Source organism: Sturnira hondurensis, unplaced genomic scaffold (genome assembly GCF_014824575.4).
Source record: "Sturnira hondurensis isolate 20B ecotype Veracruz unplaced genomic scaffold, ASM1482457v3 Scaffold0008196, whole genome shotgun sequence".
In the NCBI taxonomy this organism is placed as follows: Eukaryota; Metazoa; Chordata; class Mammalia; order Chiroptera; family Phyllostomidae; genus Sturnira; species Sturnira hondurensis.
The window spans coordinates 22,328,481-22,348,743 of NW_028080827.1; the positions used below are offsets into that span (position 1 = coordinate 22,328,481).

Genomic DNA, 20,263 nt, shown 5'->3' on the forward strand with positions numbered 1-20,263 from the left:
TCAATCTTTTATAAAATAATACCCTTTGGCACTCAGGTAGCCCTGGAAATTGACACTTTATTTTTAGCCAAGACAGGTACATTCTTCCCCCTCCCAATTCCTGGAGATGCTGAACTGGACTGTTAGCTAACTAAACAAAATAAAATCAAAGAATGTTGCAAAAATGTTCAAGTCCCATAAGACGCTATTTTTTCTGCAGACATTTTCCGACTTACTTTCCATTGGCCTTATACACCTCATTGCTAGCTTCGTTGGACAAGGAAATCTTTAGATCTGAAGGCTCCATGTTCCAGATGTCCTTGGCGTACTCCTTGATCGTGCGGTCACTGGAGAACTTCCCCGAGGCGGCTATGTTTTTGAGTACCATTACGTTCCAGGCCTTCGGATTCTGTAAGCAACAAAGACATGTGTGGCCCGGAGCCCGACCGCCCATCCAGCTTTCCAACCACCATCAGGCCAAGCACATCGGGGCACATTTCATGGAGACTGACGGGAGTAAACTGTAGTGAATCATGCACACTCTTGTTTCAGAGCTGAGAGCGGAACAGGGCAGACTGTGCTTCTCTCCTACTTTGGGGATATATTTCTCTTAAGAACAACAAAAAAGCATTTTTCACTTTCAGAGAAGCCATGAATGTAAATTACCTGATTGAGAATTGTTGCTATGGTTACAGTGTTTTGGCATGGAAATCCTATTTCCCATGTGTTATTTCAAATGAAGATGCCTTCCTGTAAACTACAGGGGAAAGAAGGGGACACCGACACTCATCATCTGCTAGATACCACGTCAAGTGATTTCATCCGTGGCTAACAACATTTGAAAAACATTATGCTAGAATGCCAGCTATCAGGGAAAAGATCTGGTAAGAGTCTTTATCGATCTACTTCTCCTTTCTCGTTCTTTCTGAAGGCAGATGCCCCAGTAGGATTGTACTGGATCCGAAACACACCTCTGGGGTTTCAAAACAAAGGCTTTATCCTTAATAGCATATGTAACCCCCAAATCTCATAATTTTTATTCCAATAAGAATATAAGAAACTACTTATTGTATAGCCCACGATCTTGTAAAGAACTCTAAGAGTTCACTGAAAATGACCAGAACATTGTTCAAAACCAATAGCAGTGCACCATACACATTAACAACAAGTCTCAAGCTGCCATCATTCCTTAAGGTACCGCAGAGAATAGTTCAGACTCTGGAAACTTACAAAAATAAGAAAATAAAAGCTTCCTGTCTTCACTTTCTTTGTATTATGGAGGCTTAGAAAACAATCCCACGTGATTGGGTAGTCTAGTCATTAAGCCTCAACAGTACAACTATTGTTAAGAGTAAAAACTGCAATTTGCACTAATGAATGAGAAAGACTGAACCAAATGCTTGGCTTCCAGACGGGCACCCTTTGGACGGGGGCCATCATTTTAACAGAAGAGAGCCATTGTGCAACTTCAACACTCACGTTTGTGCTCGCCCGTGGTCAGCTTTGCCTTTCCTGCTCTGCTTTATTTCTGCTTCTTTCCCCCTGAAGCCTTTCTACATGCAAGCAGGAGTTGAAATCAAGAGGAAAGAGGTAGAGGTGGCCATGTTCCTTTCTGTCTTTGAGTCCTTGAAGGCTGTATGTGGCTGCTCTCTCCGTTGCTCAGGAAGCAGGAAGTGAGCCACTCAGCTTAACTCTAACACCCCCCTTCCTTGCTTATGGCCGTTAACTTGACTTTATTCTGGTCTGTGCACATTCGGGGGACTGGCTATGACTCTACCAGAAGATAATGGCTGTGAAGCAGCACGAGCTTTGAATTACCCTATTTTAAAACCCCAATGAGATACCTGAAATGACTGCAGGAACCCCCTTGGTTTGGGGAAAGGAATAGAAAGAAATGTGAGTGTATGTTTCTGTTGGAAGTAGTTACTAATTGTCCAAAGGGCAGAACGTGGTGATTTTATGGGTCCTCACTATTCTGCTGTATAATGGTTGAAGGGCAAAAATAAAGACTATGGGGCGCTCTGGCCAGCGTGGCTCAGCTGGTTGGAGCGTTGTCCCTTAACTGAAGGGTAGTGAGTTTGATCCCTGGTCTGGGTGAGTATGGGAGACAACCAATCAATGTTTCTCTCTTACACGGATGTTTTTCTTCTCTCTTGCCTTCTTTCTCTAAAGCAATGAAAATAAAATGTCCTTGGGTGAGAATAGAAAAAAACCCAAAAGACTATGGGGGCATAGGCAACTATGCCCGGAAGGCTCAAGGACATCGACCTCAAGAGAGCCATCCTCTCTTCTTATATCCGGTCTTCTGTGGTGCCTGCAATTCACTAAAAGTCTTCTGTCAGAGATGATCAACCTTTCCATGTATTTACTACATATACCCAGAGGGCTGGGCTGCTTGGTAAAGATGTCCATGGCTCTGGCCGTGCCTTCCTTGCCTTTCCTTCCTTTTTTCTTTTTCTGTATAGTCTTTCTTATTCCTTTACCTTTCTTTTTTTAAAAAAATTCAACCATGAATCCTCCCTTCTTTCTATACATTTATATTCTATTCATTCAGCCCCACTCCATGGGTGGCCCAGGAGAGGCACTTTGCAATTTTCAAAGAATCAGGGGCCAGTCTTTATCCCAATAAGCTATGGCCCAGCATTAGAATCATTTAAGCAGATTTTTAAAATACTGATGGTGAGCCCACCCACTACTGAGTCAGAAGCTCTCTGAGGGGGACTGGTATCCGTACGTTAAAAAGCTACCCAGGTGGTTCTGGTGTGCACTAAACAGGCTCCTTGAGGGGAGGGAGGGGCCTCGACTCGGTCCATGCTGGGGTCTCGGTGCCCAGCACGGAGCCGGCCATGAAGAAGGCCCCAGTGCCTCTCTGCTGAATAAATGGGTGGGTGAGCACTTAATTCGGCTTTATACCTTTAGTTCCCAGAACATGCCTGCTACATGGTGGGAGTTCAGTAAGTACCAAATTATTTGTAATTTTTTCACTTGGATATTAAAACATCTACAACTGCTACTGAAACGTCAAGTCCCGACTTCTGCCTGAACTTGGGAAAAGTCACGTTTTGATCTGAACCGAGATAGTTGTCTCACTTCCATTTTTTGACTGGGGCCTTGCTATTTAGATTTAATAAAAACAACATTTTTAATTAACCATAGTAAACTGGTTTACTTGTTAAGTCTCAGCAAAGTACTTACCATGTAAAGCTGACTGACTTTTTCTTGACACTTGACATACGCTTCATAGTCTGCAAACACTTTAAACCTGTTTTTTGGTGTGTAATTGGAAGGAAAAATTAAAATGGTGAAAAGCTTCAATAACAGATTAAGATTCCATTTAAAATTCTCCTTGGCTTAATGTCAGACACAGTCAGTTTACCAGACTCATATTTCTATTCACGAGCATTTTACACAGCCCTCAGGTTTTCTGTGGTTCTTCCTACAGGTAAGAATGTCACATACGGGTGCATCTGAAAGGTGTATACACCAGTGGAAGGAGAAAAATAATACCAGACTTGTGGGTCTTATTCTTAAAGCTTCCTAGCACTGCCACTGGAGAAGATTTCATTCTTCTTTTCAAGCCTAAGTTCGTTTATAAGATCACAGACCTATGCTAATCTTCACGGTTGGGCTGTAGTTGGTTTAAGATGTCCTCGTTCCCTTCTCGTGGCCCAAATAACATCATCATCTTGGGGGAACTCACCTGTCATGATAAAACAGCATGTTGATTAAGTCTTTGAAGAGGTCAGGCTGCTTGGGCGAATAGAAGCCATTGTCAATTTGGTCAATGGCCAGCTTCAGCTCCGGAAGTGCCTCGTAATATGCTTTTGCATTGTACCTGTGGGGCGGAGGTGTGATAAGAAGGTTCTGTTAGTGTTTGTGGTTGTCAACATACCCGACACCACCTTAGCTGTGAAAAATGCATTCAGGGATACTGGTATTTATAGAAGTAATTATAAAGTTCAGTATGGGTATTAATATTTGACTAGATTTTGACATTTTCCCACTTAAATTTGTTTAGTTCCTTGTAAATGAAGACCTTGACAGTAGATATAAAATTCTACTCATACAGCAATGTCTAATCTGGTAAAATACAAGAATTAGATTCATTTTGAAGCAGACTTTATGGCTCCAAACACTGTGTTAAATGAACCTTTTGTACAGAAAGATTTCCAAATTTGTTGCTACTGAGTTAAAATTTACTTTCCAGGTCAGGAACTATACTGGACATCCTCCAATTTTGTGATCTCTGTAGTTCCTTTGGGCAGCACTGTTTATTTCTTGTTGGAATCCAGGGTAATAAACCTTTCCAGATATTAAGGGAAATACTATTCCTGGGTGCTTCTACACATCTATACCTATTCTCTCCCATATTTTAGTCCATCTCTTTGCAATCTTAAAGGAACACTAGATGGTTTAAATTATAGGCAAAAACTTCACTAAAAACTGGCTCATCTTTTGATAAAATAAAGAATCACAGGATGCAGAGAAGGGATTAGCTCATCAGACCAGCTTAGCAATGGCTGACAGAAAGAGCAACAACTCCATGCACCTGGGCCCAAGCTCCTGTTACTTTTACTTGCTGGGTTTCCTAAGATTAATCTGTGACCAGGGTGCTCCTCTGATTTGGGGGAGATGTCTGCTGCTACATTTCATGTGACTCAGCCTCAGCAGGACACGTGGGTGGGCAGGTATCCTCCTGGGAGAGCTGTTCTCTCACCCTTTCTTGTCCAAAGCAGTCACATCATCTACTCTCATGCCAAAGATGAACAGATTCTCTTCCCCAGCTTCCTCTGCCATTTCCACGTTGGCCCCATCCATGGTCCCGATGGTCAGAGCCCCATTCAGCATGAACTTCATATTGCCTGTCCCCGAGGCTTCAGTGCCTGCGGTGGAAATCTGCTCCGACAGATCTGTGGCTGGAATGACTGCAAGCAAGGCAGGCATGTTAAGTAAGTGACCCTGTCTCTCTAAGATCAGCTTGTATTGTATTCGCGAATATATTTATTTTGATCGCTAAAGTAGGACATGGCATCCATGTCAATGTTCAAATGGTGAAGGACAGATCTCACTCTTCCCCTTGACTCAGGCAGATGCTTGTATCCATTTTTGAGGTGCTGTCTGGGTGGTTTTGGCCACAGTGCTAAATAAATATATGCTTATACTACTCTTTCTTGGTCTTAACTTCAAAGAGCATCTTTTGACTCTGTTATCTAAGTTGCCACATTTCTCTTCTCCCTTCCAATTTTTGTTATGGCTTTATTTATATTCTTCTTCTTTATAACTTTAAATATATTAAAACTGCTTTTTCTTGATCCTTAAATTCAGTCTCTCCTGACCCTTCTTTTACAAGCTGAAGAAATTGAATTATCTGCATTCCTTCCATTTCTCCTCACCCTCCTTCCCATTTCCCCACAGGGAAATAAACCACGTCTGACTGAGGTGTGTCTGAGGCCAGATGCCAAGCCTCTGACCTTTTAGTCTGATTTACACCAGTGCTCCTGGCCCTCTGACTACAGGCTTATTTGTGGGTTAGATATGTCTTCATCTGCATCTGTAGGAACCTGGCTCTTTTTCCTTCATGCAGACAGTTCTTAAACAGTATCATCAGAGGACCCACGAACACTTCAGAAAGAGAAAGATCCCTTTTTAATTTGGGAAATGGGTGAATACATGGTTGGCATTTGAATGTGGCTGGTGCTTTGTGGGCATGTGATGCAAATAAGCAAAGGTCACAGTGGTAGAGAAAGGGATGTTGGCTTTTTGCCAGTCCGGCTGTCCCCATGTGCGAACTCAATGCTTGATCTGAGTGCCCATCTGAGGCACATCTGAGCCTCGTGCTCTGGCAGCCTGACGTCTGTCCTCATTCCCGGTCACCACATGAACAAAGAGAGTGACCAGAGGACTATCTGGGGGCTGGGGAAGTGGTGTTCTATTGCAAACTGGGGCTGTCTTTTGTAGAGCAGCCCACACTTTACCAAAGCTCCACGGCCACCTCCTCCAGCCCCCAGCTCTAACTAAGTGGGAGGAAAATGCGCTCTAATGTATGCTGTGATGCTGTGATATATATAGTGTGGTGTTGACTCTGGGGACAGCAATTTCATTGTTAGGTGGGTCACCTTAAAAGCTATTAGCTGAGGCTCTTATTCTGCCTGAGAGTGACACCTGCTATCCCAAGTGACTGGCCGCCTGGGCTCAGCTGCCCCATTTTTCTGTATCTTGTAACCCTGCCCTAGGGTCTGCCCTGGACTCACATGGTTTGCAATGAGGGCACTACCTTTTTCAGCAAGAGACACTCTGTAGTTCTCCAAGAAGATGACTTTCAACTTGTTTCCAATAATGGGGTCGTTGTTCACCACATCTCCCACGGAAGTGATCAGCTTTATGATCAGTTTGGCCATGTGATATCCTGGGGCAGCCTTGGGGAAGAAGGTCAAACATGCTGACATGATGCAACCATGAGGAAGTGGAGAAATCGTGAGAGATTAGAGCCCCCACATCCCCAATGAACAGAATCGCCTTACTTTGCCACCAATTATAACTGTTCTGGGCACGAATAACTTCTTAGGGTCTTTCTTAATGCCTGAAAAAGATGGAGAAGTGGATGGAACCCAGGATGGAGAGCGGCACCCAGGGCTGCTCCCGCCTCCAGGGGCAGCCGGTGGCTCCGGGCTGACTCACGGTTGTACATTGTGATCACGTGCAGGCAGTTCAAGAGCTGCCGCTTGTACTCGTGGATCCTCTTCACCTGCACGTCAAACATGGAGGACGGGTTGATCTTCACTTTGTACTCCTTTTCCAGGAACTGAGAAAACTTCAGCTTGTTCTCCTGTTGAGACAGTGCACAGTGCCTGAGTCCTTCTGACTGAGAAGCATCACATGGTCTCTAGTTAAAAAACTGCCGCATAAACCCTCTAAGCTAGTACCGGGCAAGAACCCCCGCCGGAAGCCTCACCTGCTTCACATTGGAAATTTCCCGGAGAAAGACCTCGTCACCCAGGAAGTTGTGCAGCTTCCTCAGCTGGCTCAAGTCTTTCACGTAGTCTTCCCCAATTTTCTTTCAGTTTAAAGAAGAGGTGGCTTCAGTCAGGGATGGCAATCAAGCCCAAACAAGCAGTTTGCCAATGTGCTGAGTGTGCTCACACTCACTCACACCAGATGGCTCACCTACCACACGACACACAGAACGGCCTCACTCACAGAAGAGGCTAGACATGCTGTGTGGGAAAACCACTTTGCTGGTGTCTTAAATGTAGTTGCAGTGGCAGCAAATGTCAAAGACAGAAAATCTACTAAAGAGGGTGACAAAGAACCCAGGTTCTACCAGTTACTTATATGACCTTCATTACCCTCTTTGCTAAATAGGGTTATCATCTTCCATCTGTGTGCCAGATGAATACTGTTAGCCGGGACCAGGTACATAATTTGTGGGGACCCTTGTTCAAAAATTAAAAATTTCAAGATGACTGCAGCAGAGAACTAAATCAAGCCCGGAGCCTCGTGGGACTGCACGCGTCACACGCCGATGAAGCCGGCCCTGCTGCAGACTGGTTCTGCAGACTGCACATGCACTCATGCCTCTGGCACCGTCAGACCTCCCTCCCTCTGCACACTTCCCAGGTACCTCTGCTATTAACTCTGCAAGCCCCGGGTTGCAGAGCAGGAGCCAGCGCCTTGGAGTGATCCCATTGGTTTTATTCTGAAACTTATGTGGTTCTAGCTCACTGAAGTCCTTGAATCTGGAGACAGAAAAGACATCACTGAATTTGGCTGAAATGGCAGGTTCCTGCACGTAGGTTGAAGTTCACAGTTACATTCAAGAAGCCAAGTGTAGGCTTAGAAAGGTTAAACAAAGGAGGAGGGAGGAAATGGCTGTCAATCTAAATAGAAATCCATGTGCAATTCAAAACAGTTAACAAGAAAAACCCCCAATCCCATCACCTCCATATGATTTCCCAGCACTGATATATAAACCAGACTTTTCAACAGAATACTTGGTTTTTTTTGGTTTGGCTGCTAAGCCTAGAACTAGGATTATCTAGACAGAAAGGCCTTTATTCCTCTTCTTTAAGAGGAGGAGACTTTATATAGAAAAAAATACTTTACAACATTTTGATGGGGTCTCTCCTCATCTCCAAAGCGACCCTGAATGTACTAGCACTGTTTATGAATGGACCGACGTCAGACCCACTGCCGTCAGAATGGAAGCTCACACTTGGGTCTTCACGATGTCCGAGTGGATTTTAGCCACGCCATTGACAGCATGGGAGCCCACAATGCAGAGATGGGCCATGTTGATCCTTTTGCCTCCTTCCTCTTCTATCAGAGACATCCTTCTCAGGCGCTCAACATCATTAGGAAACAAGGCCGCAATTTTCTAGCCAAAGGAAGAGAAAGGCTGCACTGTTCACTCAGGTTTAAAGCAACATGGAGATTATGTTGTTCACTTCCCAAACAAACTCTCTGATGGAGTGAGTACAAACTTCACTCCCATGGAGCAGGGCCAGTTAGCCTTAGGGAGATGCCGCTCCTCTGTTTCAGTGTTTTCAAAAAGATGTCTCTACCAGAGTCCCACCCACACTTGGATATTTTGAGGTATCAATGAGTGAAAGATATTTAGGTCTCAAGTTTGGTTAGAGGTACCACGGTAGCCACCCTCCACCTCAAGACCTCATTCTCATGAAACGCTCAAAATGACTTACATCTAAATGCTTCTGATTTATCTCATAAATGATTTCCAAGTGTCGAGGAAGCAGCTTCTCCACCAGCTCTACAGGCCAGCGTTCCAGGGCTTCTGGGAGCACTGTGTGGTTGGTGTACGCGAAGGTCTTCTGGGTGATGTCCCACGCCTGAGGGAGAGGAAGGGCGGAGCTGCTTTGCTTCATACACCCCACCCCACAGGGCCAGACGTTCCCTCAGCTGCCGCCTGTTCATAGTGGGACAACGCATTTGCAAGAGGAGAATTCTGTTTGTATGTAGTGAGACATACTTGACTTCACTAGGTTCCTAAATGGTCCAGAGAGTGGGAAATATGACTGATAAAACTTAAGACAGCATGCTGGTAAATTTTCTCTACTATTCCAATATATCTTTTATTTATTAAATAGATAAAATTTGAGAAATAAAAACTTAAGTAGTACTGTTAGATGGTACAAAATGTGTTTAAAATACTGACTTCCAAAGCAATGGGACACTTTCGATCAGCTGTATCCTGAGGTTAGAGACTTAATTTAGAATCCTTCTAGACAAAAAAAAAAGATAAGTCCCCCTTAGAAGTGTATTTATTTATTTCTTAGTCTTACTCACTGTAAAGCAGTAAAGAGTGAGAAATGTCAGCCACCAGGGCAAAGTTTACCTCTAACTGCTAAAGTTAGCAACAGTAACTTATTTTAAACAACTACAAAAGGAGCTTTTGGCAAACTCCCCCAACCACAGACATCCTGGTTAATTGAAGGCAAAAGCGACCAAACTATTCAGACCTTGGGCCAGGGCAATTTTTCAATATCCACAAAAATCCTCATCAGCTCAGGAATGGCGAGAGCAGGGTGAGTGTCGTTCAGCTGGATGGCAACCTGTGGAGGAAGGGACAATAAGGTGAAGGTGACTGATGGCCCAGCTCTGGCTCCCTTGACCTCATACATGCTGGGCGAAGACCAAGCCAAAGGACCCCCTTCCACGGAACGCTTTAGCACGCTGTACCTCCTCCAGTCTTTTAGCACCGAAATAGAGGAGTAAACGTGACAGAAGGCCTCATCCCCTCAGCTGTCTGAGGCTGAATACCTGCCTGCATTCACAGGCTGAATACTTGCCTGATCTGGAAAGGCATCAAATGCGGTTGTGGCACCACCCGTGGAACCAAACTTGGAGGCTTTGAAACGTCGGATGACATCTTGCAAGGTAGCAGCCACCACAAAGTATTCCTGCTTCAGTCTTAGCTCCTTCCCTTCAAAAAACTTCAAGCCGGAGAGACTGAGTGAGTAGCTCATACTGTTATGCATGGCTAAAGCTTGGTGTCTGCCCAGAACACTTGAAGGCAAAAGCCCACTGGACATCCGGTGGAAGATGGCAGGCTGGATACCAAGCATTATTAGCCTTTGCTTTTTCCTGAAACTCCATTTAAATGACAGTAAGAGGATATTAAAAAGGCATACTGATAAAGAATGAAGGAGATGGGAGAGAAGATAACAGCAACATTTTAGAACCTGAAAAAAAGATGAGTGATAACCAGGCTGGAAGAGGCAGGGAAGCGCCATCCTGACTTAGTGTTGGAAAAGAGCCAAAAAGCAACTTGATTTACACATCAAAGCCCCCAAAGGCTCAGGAAACGACAGTACTGGGTCACCTTAGGAAGGAGGGGTGAAGATGGGGTATGGGTTAGTTGCGAGCCCATCTAGGAAGCAGTAGCCTCAGACCTCATCCCAGTTCCCCCAGTGGGACCATTTCCTTGCCCATCGGAAGCAGAAGCTGTTGGTGTTTCTGTGGAGATGGTAAAACAGGGTCTCTGGACTGGAGGGCAGCAGGTGCAGGGGAGGGTGGGGTACCACCCCATAATGAAAATGGGAGGAAGGGGGTAAAGTGCAAGTTTATGCACTGAATGTGGAGACTGTCAGTCTTCTTTTCCCGACCAGGCATCAGAACACAGGCCGTCAATATCATTCTACTGGGAAAGAAGCTGCTGGTCTTCTCTAGAGACTCTGGCCAGCCAAGAGGAAGACCTGGGGACACACTGAGATGAGGTACTCCCCAGGAAACGGCCCCACCGGGTCACAGTGGGGTGAAGCCCAACGACGGAACCCCCCCCCCCACGGACACGGAGCTACCCCAAAGCTTGTGGATACCCCTCCCTTAAACTTTAGTGGGCAGCTAAGAATCACTAGACATCTAAGAAAACTTTGTAAAAGAAAGATGGAGGTTAGAATAATCAACAAACAAAAGCCAACCTAGAGGGCACAGAGATTGGGAAAAAAGAATACTACAAGAATACTACCAATATCTTCAGATAGATTAGAAAACATAGTGTATTCAAGAAATAAGATTAAGATGCTTTAAGAAGGTATATAGAGAAAAAAAGATTACTTGGAAGTTAAAACATGATAGCACAAATGAAAAACCCAATAGAAGGGTTAGGAGAGAGTTGTGACTGCCCACAAAGCTGAGCAAGAAGACAAAGAAATGATAAATATGAGGAAAAGGTAAGAAAACTAAAGGATCAGTTCTGTAGTGCTGTGTTCCCAGACTAAAAGGATACCCAGGCCCCAGGGGTGAAAAGAGATTCACACCAAACCACCCTATCCCCAAATTTGGTACAGTTGGGACAAGCTGGTTGGGGAAAGGAAAGGAGAGGAGAGGTTGACGGTGGGCGTTGTGGGGCAGGGGGCAGGGTGTAGGAAAAGGCAGAGGTAGAGGGGGAGAGACTAGAAGCTTTCAAAGGGAAAAAGCAGGATTCAAACAAAAGACTAAGAGAATCCGAATTGTTGTCAACTGTAATTTAGACCACTTGGCCATCCTGACGCATTATGTCAACTGTAATTTAAAAGTTAAAAAGAAAAACTAAGAATTGCACTGTACTTCTTAGCAATACTGAAATCTGGAAGGACATCAACAAAAAAAATCTGACTGTTCTACATCCAGGCAAATTACCAATATGAGGACAGAATAACATATGTTCTGATATGCAAAGCCTCAAAAAAATTGACCTTATATACCTCCTTTACCAGGATACCTCTTAGAGCATGTATACTAGCAAAACAAGGTAGTAAACAGAGAAACAAACAAAAAGAAAGACATGAAGACACATGATCCCAGACTCAAGGAGCCCAGGGGTCCTCAGCCTAACAGGGAGAGATGATCACGAGATGACAGGGGAGCAGTCGACCAGCAGAGACCGGCAGAGGCTTTTCAAAACCACCATGTTAACAGAATACCGAACGTGTTTGAATACAACGAGAGGAAATTTCTACAGCGAGACAGAGTGAGGGATAAATTTGGGAAAAGTGCTCAAAACCAAAGCAAACAACGATTAATTCCAGAAAAAAACAACACTTTTCAAGGGAACATAATCCTTATATGATGACACACACATGCACAGGTCGGCACCCTGAAGCACTTGCCCGGTCGTCATAATGGGAACACTGATGAAGGCACCAGTGAGAATTCTGCATCATTAGGTTGAGAGAATGCAGGCAGGACGCACGTGTCTGTGCACTGAGGGTGGGAGTGTGTATGAGGGAGTGAGCTGTGTTCTCATCTTCTGCAGTGGGGAGTCAATGCACAGTTGTAAAAACAGGCCAACCAAGAAGGAACAGCACGTTATTAGAAATATGGAGGTAAGAATCCAGAAAATCAGTTAAAAGCTAGGGGATATATATAGTTGCTTCTGGGAAGTGGGGGACTATGTTTTTGTACAAGCCTCATAGAACTGTGTTTCTCTTTAATCTGTGTGCATGTATAAATTTGATAAAAATTTAAAAATCAAAATAAAAATCGAAAATCATTAATAGGAAACTGAATTGATATCACCAATGAGATTTTATAGGTGAAATTTGGATTTTTTTTCTACTTTCCTTATGATACTCTTTTATATTGCTTACGTTTTTTTCCCTAATGGCATGTATCATGGTGAAAATTATAATGAAATCATTACTCTTAAAAAAAAGAAGCACTACAAATCCATCCAAAATTAATGAGACATTTATCGAGTTAGGGAACTTTTAATGTACTAGAAATAAAACGATTCAACATAATTGCTGACCTCAAGAAGTTCAAACTAGTGAGGAGAGAGAGATGTGTAAATAAGGCTTTAAATAAAATGCGATGATTTAAAGAAATTGTTATACTTTAGTACATACACAGTACTTTGGGAAACCGGGCACTCAGGTGTTTTTTATCTGAGCCCTGAAAGGTGAATAGGAATCTGTCGGAGGAGCACAGAGGGCCAGAGTGCTTTCTCCCCGGCAGAGAGAGAAGCCCACAGGCAGGCTGCTTCCCAAAGCCTGGGAAAGGCGTCCATCCAGGTGAGAAGGAACAGACAGGGCAGGCTGCTCTGCACGTCTGGGACCTCACTACCACTGCGAGATCTTGGCAGGTGCACCAGGGAACTCACAACTGCATTACTGAAGAACTTAGAGAACACATCTGAAATTTGTACTTCTCTTATAGGTGATCAGAAGCATGTAAAGAGCTTTAGGCAAGACAAAAATAAATCTAACTCATTGTAGAGGGAGGACAGAGTCTTGGAAGAATACTGTCTGGACTAGATGGCCAAGTTGGGGAGAAAGAATGAGTTTATTCTTGTAATTACAGTACAAAAATGATTTATTAACTTGTAATTAAAAATAAGCATAACCTTGAGAGCTACCTTTCACTCAAGGAATTTAGTCAAATTTGCACCTCATTTTTCTTAACTTAGTATATGCTGTCAACTGCTGTAGGTGATTATATTCAAGTAAAGTAAGGTTTGGTGCTTACTGAAGACAGAAGGATGAAGTTCAAGCCCCTTCAAGTTGAACAATCCCACAGGTCCAGGATTTGGGTAGGCAGTATGGCCCCAGACTTGGAAGGATTCTTACTTTAAGTGATAATGAAATAGATCAACTTTTTGCTTTTGGGTCAGAGATTTCTCTGAAAGGTACTGAAGTCACAATATTTCTTCCAAGAAAAAATAACATATACCACTAAGTTCTTGAAGATGCGGCAGCAAACTCAATCCTCCTTAGAGACGGTGGTTTAACACCAAGTGAACATCTGGCCTACGGATCATTTATGTCCTTGTCCCCAAATCTTTGTTTTGTGCCATCTTTGTAGACCAGAGTCCTGATTTGGTTGCTTCTGAGATTATCTTTTAAAAAAATGTGTCATCATAGCTTCAAGAAAATTATTTTACTCATGTGGAAGTAAGAGCTAAGTATATTTAAACCAAATAAAAATCCATAGCAGTCATCTAAGATCCAGTTCCAAGTGCGTTTTTTAAAAAGCTAAGCTGTTCTTAGTATGTAGAAATAATCGCACATAAGATGAAGTTTAAAGAGATGAGTAAGTGGCATGAAAAATAGGTATTTGCTCCTGGGTCAGCTCTGAAGTCCATGACCCTTCCTCACCTGGGGCCAGAGGCTGGAAAAGCCCCGTCGTGGAGGGGACGAGGCCAGGCAGGAAACCTCCAGGGTAAGTGTGGATGGAATTTCTTCAACTCATCTCTTATATCCAGGTTTGTTTTGAAATACACATACAGAACTTCCCAATTAGTCATGGGTCACTAATCAAGGGCAAAATACCAATTCTGATTTCATGAATTGCACAAATTTGGTTTCCTTACTTGGGTGGGAGGAGAAATCTAGACAATTCAGGAAGAGATATGGAGATTATTTTGCACTGAAGAAACAAAATGTTAAAGTATTTTATAGAGCTAATGAACAGGTGCTTCTAAAATAAGTTACTTCTATTTCCACTGAGAAAGCAAGCTTGATCACTCACGTTATCATTGGGATAGAGGACACGGGAGATGTTCTCAGCCAGGTTTCGGTCCAGCACGGCCTGAATGTAGTCTCCAATGTTAACTGAGGGGAATGTTAGAAAAATGAATAAACAGACAAGCCAGCCACTCTCATCAACGTCCTTTGATCTCACCTGTTGCTTGCTGTACACCAAATTCCTAAAATTCCTAAAAATCCAAAAAGGTTTCGGCAAACCTTTATGCTGTGATTCACATGAGACTCTAAGAAGGCAAGACGGAATGAAGTCATTGCTTTAACAATGTCCTCCACACCTGCTCCTCCATACAGCTGCTTAGTCCCTGAAGAGTTCAGATGAGAAGCTCAAGGCTTTTCCCCTCAAGCTCAATTTGGTTCTAAGTAGCAATCAGAAAGCAACCATTATGTCCTAGTCCCCAGGATCCTTGTTCTATGCCATCTCCTAGAGCAGGGTACCAACTCACTCCTCAGATCAGGAAGATTAAGCACACATGCAGGGAAACAAGAGCCCATGCTGTACTCACAGTCTTGGAGGTTAAAGTCGTTGGGGGCCCGAGCAGACCAGAGACGCATGGTGTTGACGGTGTTATTCATGTACCCGGGCACTGGGGTATCATATGGCAGGGCCAGGACCACCTGTTGGATTGAATGGAAGCAGTTGCTCACTGTTTCCAGAAGGTGATGACAGGTCGAACAATAGGCTGGGAGACAGCTACTGGGATTCTGTTGCTGGCTCTATCACCAACTCAAATTGTGCATGGCCTTAACCAAACCAAGGGTCCTAGGGCTGGGCCGGGGTGGGGCTTGGCATGGTATTAGGGGCCATTGTGGACCCTCCCCGCACTGGAACAATCTGGAAAGCCTGAACCATCCAGACGGATGGTTTTCTGTATCATTTCCATGTTGACTTCTCTGTTTTTCTTGCCTTGATCTGGATGCAGATCTTTTCAGGTCAAGCCACAGCTCTGAGAGTAACAAAATGTGGTGTACAAGTGACAGATGTGAATCTGTTCCCATCAAAAAACGGTAATCAGGATAAGTTTTAGTGTAGGTGATTCAATGATCTGATTTCAAGAGTGGTAAAAATCAATGGAACAGGAAACTTATGAAGACTGATCACATACGATGTTTAAAATGCTACGCTAGATTTTTCCCAATTGCACGAAGAGGAGTTATTTTAGTGATCTGACAAATCGGCGGATAATTAGCTGAGATGGGTCTAAGGTGTAAGCTCTGGAAAATCTAGCTCAATCTCAGTGACAGTCAATGAAATAGAGAAGAACAGAAAGATGAACTGTGTTTCGTGTGATTTAAAATTTACGTGGGGAAAGACTCATTTCTATTCCCTGCCTTATCAGAGTCAAACTCTAAGGAAGACGAATGACATTAATTGAATCACTTGCACTTCTCACTCTCTCTGGGGTCTGCTTCCCAGAGGACCTGAACCGACACAGAATGAAGTTAACTGCTCAGTTTACTGGCAGCTGCCCACAGCTGTGTGACCTCATGCTGTCTGACCCTGCCAGCCACACATCTACGGCTAAGCAGGGATGGCCTGCATAGATCCACAAAGTTCTGTGCTGCCCGGGTCACTCACTTTATATTACACCTGCCCCATACCCTCGCATTTGTGGGCACAGAANTCTCACTCTCTCTGGGGTCTGCTTCCCAGAGGACCTGAACCGACACAGAATGAAGTTAACTGCTCAGTTTACTGGCAGCTGCCCACAGCTGTGTGACCTCATGCTGTCTGACCCTGCCAGCCACACATCTACGGCTGAGCAGGGATGGCCTGCATACATACACAAAGTTCTGTGCTGCCCGGGTCACTCACTTTATATTACACCTGCCCCATACCCTCGCATTTGTGGGCACAGAAAATGCACTCTCCCTAATTGAATTTCTGGATATATTATGAAAACATTTAGAGGTGCTTGGCAAACATGAAGTAGTTCAATAGTGGGACCTACAGCGCCAACAGGATGCTTCCAGCACTGAGTGTGTAGAACTGCACACGTTTAAACAGATCAGAAGTCCCTGGAAGTTTTAGACACCAAATCCACACCAAATACTTGCTAGTTTAATACCAAATACATGTATGAATTCTTTGGATATAATAACAATTCATTTGTTTGCAGTTCTCCTGAGGTACGTATTTGTATCCAAGTACAACTTAGATTATTGTCTGTTTAACTAAAAAAGAGAGACTACCTTGAAATCACAGTATTAGTTTACTCCTTTTATCAGTAGACTATGACCTATTTTTAGCTTCTAATCTGTTATTTCATAGGCTGAATAAATTCAAGTTTAGCTAGGAAAACTTGTTTTAAAAAGACTTATTTTTCTGAATGGTGAGTAACTCTACCTGAATCAGTGGAACAGACTGTCAGTTTAAAAAGCCAGCCACAACATGGGTCTGGGTGCTTCTAGGACACAACACGAAACGTTATTCACAGAGGGTAACCTACAAACCCACGGACCTTAGTATTACAGTGCTGAGTGTCATTCCCCATTTTGTTATATAAGAACAACATTAATGGCTCTGTACCATTTTCTTTAAACTTAAAGAAGGACCAGTGATGCATCTTTTCCAGCCTGAGGCCATCTCTATTAAACAAACATCTCAGGTGGAGACTCCGATGACTGGACAGTGCAGCCCAGCAGTCAATAAAGGTTATTTACCAGGAAGTACGAAGACAGCACAGCACAAACCACCACTGGGCGTGCTGAAAACAAAACGGTTCAGCGACAGGGTAACACTCCGATCTAGTGGCCATAAGCAAGTGCACTTGCTTGACACCAACATTTTTCTGTAAGAGTGACTGGGCACAAGATAACAGAGTATACATTTTGCAATATTTTGCATTATTTTTGACTTTGCAATGAACAGGAACTTTGGTAATTCTTCAAATAATTACTTCAGTTTAAAATATTTACCCCAGAGAAGTTATAAGTAAATAAATGTACATGTGGTGATGGGGTGAAGAAGGACATTTAAAGTTATTCCATCTTGCTATCAACAACTTTTTGTAAAATGGAGCGCTAAACACACCGGGATCGTAGAATTGATTAATTTTTGCTAAAGCCGATTACAAAATGACCCTGCTGAATCTCCGGACCTTGAGTAAGTCACTTATCTCCTGGCCTCACTTCCCTGATCTCCAAAATGACTGGACTGCACTAAGAGGAGTAACACATTTATTTACAAAAACATGCTTTATTATTCAACGCACGACACACTCCACTCAGTATCATAAACACACATACTCTTTGCTACACACTCCTGTGCTGCACTGTACAACGTGCTCTGCACGGGGACACTCTGAATACCTGGGTGTCGATCCACTTGGCCCCAGCCTCGCCGTGCTCTACTCTCCCGTAGAAGTGCACAGGCAGCGTGAACTCGGGGCGGGCCTTCTCCCACGGGTTTCCGTACCTGAGCCAATCATCTGCTTCTTCTACCTGCAAAAAGGATATGGCTTAGAATGTATTTTTCAGGAGAGGGGGACCTCGCCATTTCCATGGTATCAAATTAAAAATATCTTTAACTGAATCAACTGGAGAATATTGTTTTGGCTCCGAGTAGTGAGCTGGTTGTCAGTCTCAATTCATGGTAGTTATTGTCACACAGCCTAACCCAACAACATTTGCTAATATTGCTCTAAATGTTTTATATGTATTATTGCAGTTCATCTTCACAGGAAACTATGATTCCTTTCTTAAACATAAGAAAATTGTAACTTGCTCAAAGTTGCACAAATAGAAACGGTACAGCTAAAATTTGACTTTAGGTGTGTGTTCCAGAGCCTGTGTCTTAACATTGATGAAGACGATCGTCCAGCTTGCGCGAGAGACAGAGGCCCTCCAGGGGTGATTACATTTGCACACCTGGGCCTGATGCGTCCTACAGGATGGTTTCAGTCAAGATTCTAGGGCCCACAATGCACAGAATCAGCTGAGAAATGCTGCTCACAGAAAGCTCCCTTAATAGAGCTGATTTCAGTATAGGTATAGAAGATATTTTGTTCTCCTTATTTAATTTAATGCCTATAGAATTTCAACCTAATATTTTTTTTTATTTTTTATGTATTTTTATTGATTATGCTATTGCAGTTTTTCCAATTTTCCCTTTATTCCCCCTCCACCCTGCTCCCCCAACCATCCAGCATCTCCCTCCCCTTAGTTTATGTCCATGGGTTGTACATATAGTTCTTTGAGTCCCCTGTTTCCTATACCATTTTTTTATCTCTCGCCCTCTATTTTATGCCTAGTAATTATGTCTCTTCTTCCCTGTACCTTCCCCGGCCCATTTCTCCTTTGTCCATCTCCACTGAAATCTTTCCCTGTGATACCCACTTTTCTGATTCTGTTCCTGTTCTGGCTGTTTGCTTAGTTTTTGTTTTCACTGTTTTTCTTTTTGTTTTTTTAGGTCCATTCGTTGACAGTTGTGTTTGTTGTCATTTTACTGTTCATATTTTTTACCTTCTTTTTCTTAGCTAAGTCCCTTTAACATTTCATATAATAATGGTGATGATGCACTCCTTTAACTTGACCTTATCTGGGAAGCACTTTATCTGCCCTTCCATTTTAAATGAGAACTTTGCTGGATAGAGCAATCTTGAATATAGGTCCTTGCCTTTCATGACTTGGAATACTTCTTCCAGCCCCTTCTTGCCTGCAAAGTTTCTTTTAAGAAATCGGCTGATAGTCTTATGGGAACTCCTTTGTAGATAACTGTCTCCTCTTCTCTTGCTGCTTTTGATTCACTCCTTATCTTTAATCTTCGGTAATGTAATTACAAGGTATCTTGGTGTGTGCTTCCTTGGGTCCAGTTTCTTTGGGACTCTCTGTGCTTCTTAAAAGTCTATTTCCTTTGCCAGATTAGGGAAGTTTTTCTTCATTATTTGTTCAAATAAGTTCAATTTCTTGCTGTTGTTTTTCTCCTTCTGGCACCCTTATAATTCTGATATTGAAATGTTTCAGGTTGTCCCAGAGGCTTGTAAGAGTCCCTTCACTTTTTCAAATTCTTGTTCATTCATTTTCTTCTGGATGAAAAAGGTTTTTTTTTCCATTTATTCCTTTTGTTCCATATCATTGCTTTGAGTCCTGGTTTCCTTCCTGTCGCTGTTGGTTCCCTGAATATTTTGCTTTATGTCACTTCAGGTATACTTCACTTGTTTTTTTTTATTTTTTGACCAAGCTCAATCAGATCTGTGAGCATTTTGATTACCAGGGCTTTAAATTCTCCATCAGGTAGGTTGGCTGTCTCCTCCTCGATTAGTTCTCTTTCTAAGGCTTTGCTCTGTTCTTTCATTTGGGCCGTATTTCTTTGTCTTGTGCAACTGATAAGTTGTGGGGGGGCTTAGGTATTCACCAGAGCAGGGCAACCCTCTTTGCTGCACCGTGGTGCTGCCTGTGGGGGAGGGGCCAGAGAGGGAATGATGCGGCTCACCTGCTCTGGGGGCACTTTTCAGTGCACTCACGTGAGACTGGGAGTATCTCCCACCTCCGGAACCCCAGCCGCAGCCCACAGTCAGCTCTGAGTCTCAGTTTCCCCTTAAGTGAGCCCCTCCCGCACAGCCCACAGAGCTTGGCAGCCAGCCCTGCCCCCATGGTGGGCCACATCTCTGAGGTTTTCCTGAGTTGGCCTGCACGGTTCCATGCCTTACCAGTCTCATTGGTCTAGTTCATTTTTTCTCTAATTCCTTGGTTGTTGGAGTTCCATGCAGTTTGATTTTTCTGGTGCTTTTTGTTGTTTATTGATTTTAGATTGGTTGTTATCCTCCTTTTGGTTGTACAAGGAAGTGAAGGGTTTCTACCTA

The 20,263-nt window shown here is 43.4% G+C and overlaps 1 protein-coding gene across 1 annotated transcript in view; it reads right to left on the reverse strand.

Moving 5' to 3' along the window:
* Positions 1-37: 37 nt before the first annotated feature.
* The window catches only part of PYGL (glycogen phosphorylase L), a 37,758-nt gene continuing 17,532 nt past the window's right edge, over positions 38-20,263 (reverse strand). The window contains exons 5-20 of the mRNA XM_037054281.1: positions 17,772-17,903; positions 14,966-15,077; positions 14,446-14,528; positions 9,786-9,929; positions 9,456-9,548; positions 8,679-8,825; positions 8,190-8,353; positions 7,601-7,715; positions 6,932-7,033; positions 6,658-6,805; positions 6,501-6,559; positions 6,254-6,395; positions 4,697-4,904; positions 3,680-3,814; positions 3,175-3,241; positions 38-388 (exon numbers count right to left, since the gene is read on the reverse strand). Coding sequence (XP_036910176.1) covers positions 212-388; positions 3,175-3,241; positions 3,680-3,814; positions 4,697-4,904; positions 6,254-6,395; positions 6,501-6,559; positions 6,658-6,805; positions 6,932-7,033; positions 7,601-7,715; positions 8,190-8,353; positions 8,679-8,825; positions 9,456-9,548; positions 9,786-9,929; positions 14,446-14,528; positions 14,966-15,077; positions 17,772-17,903 — 2,028 coding nt within the window. The 3' untranslated portion in view covers positions 38-211. The remainder of the gene's footprint in view (positions 389-3,174; positions 3,242-3,679; positions 3,815-4,696; positions 4,905-6,253; positions 6,396-6,500; positions 6,560-6,657; positions 6,806-6,931; positions 7,034-7,600; positions 7,716-8,189; positions 8,354-8,678; positions 8,826-9,455; positions 9,549-9,785; positions 9,930-14,445; positions 14,529-14,965; positions 15,078-17,771; positions 17,904-20,263) is intronic.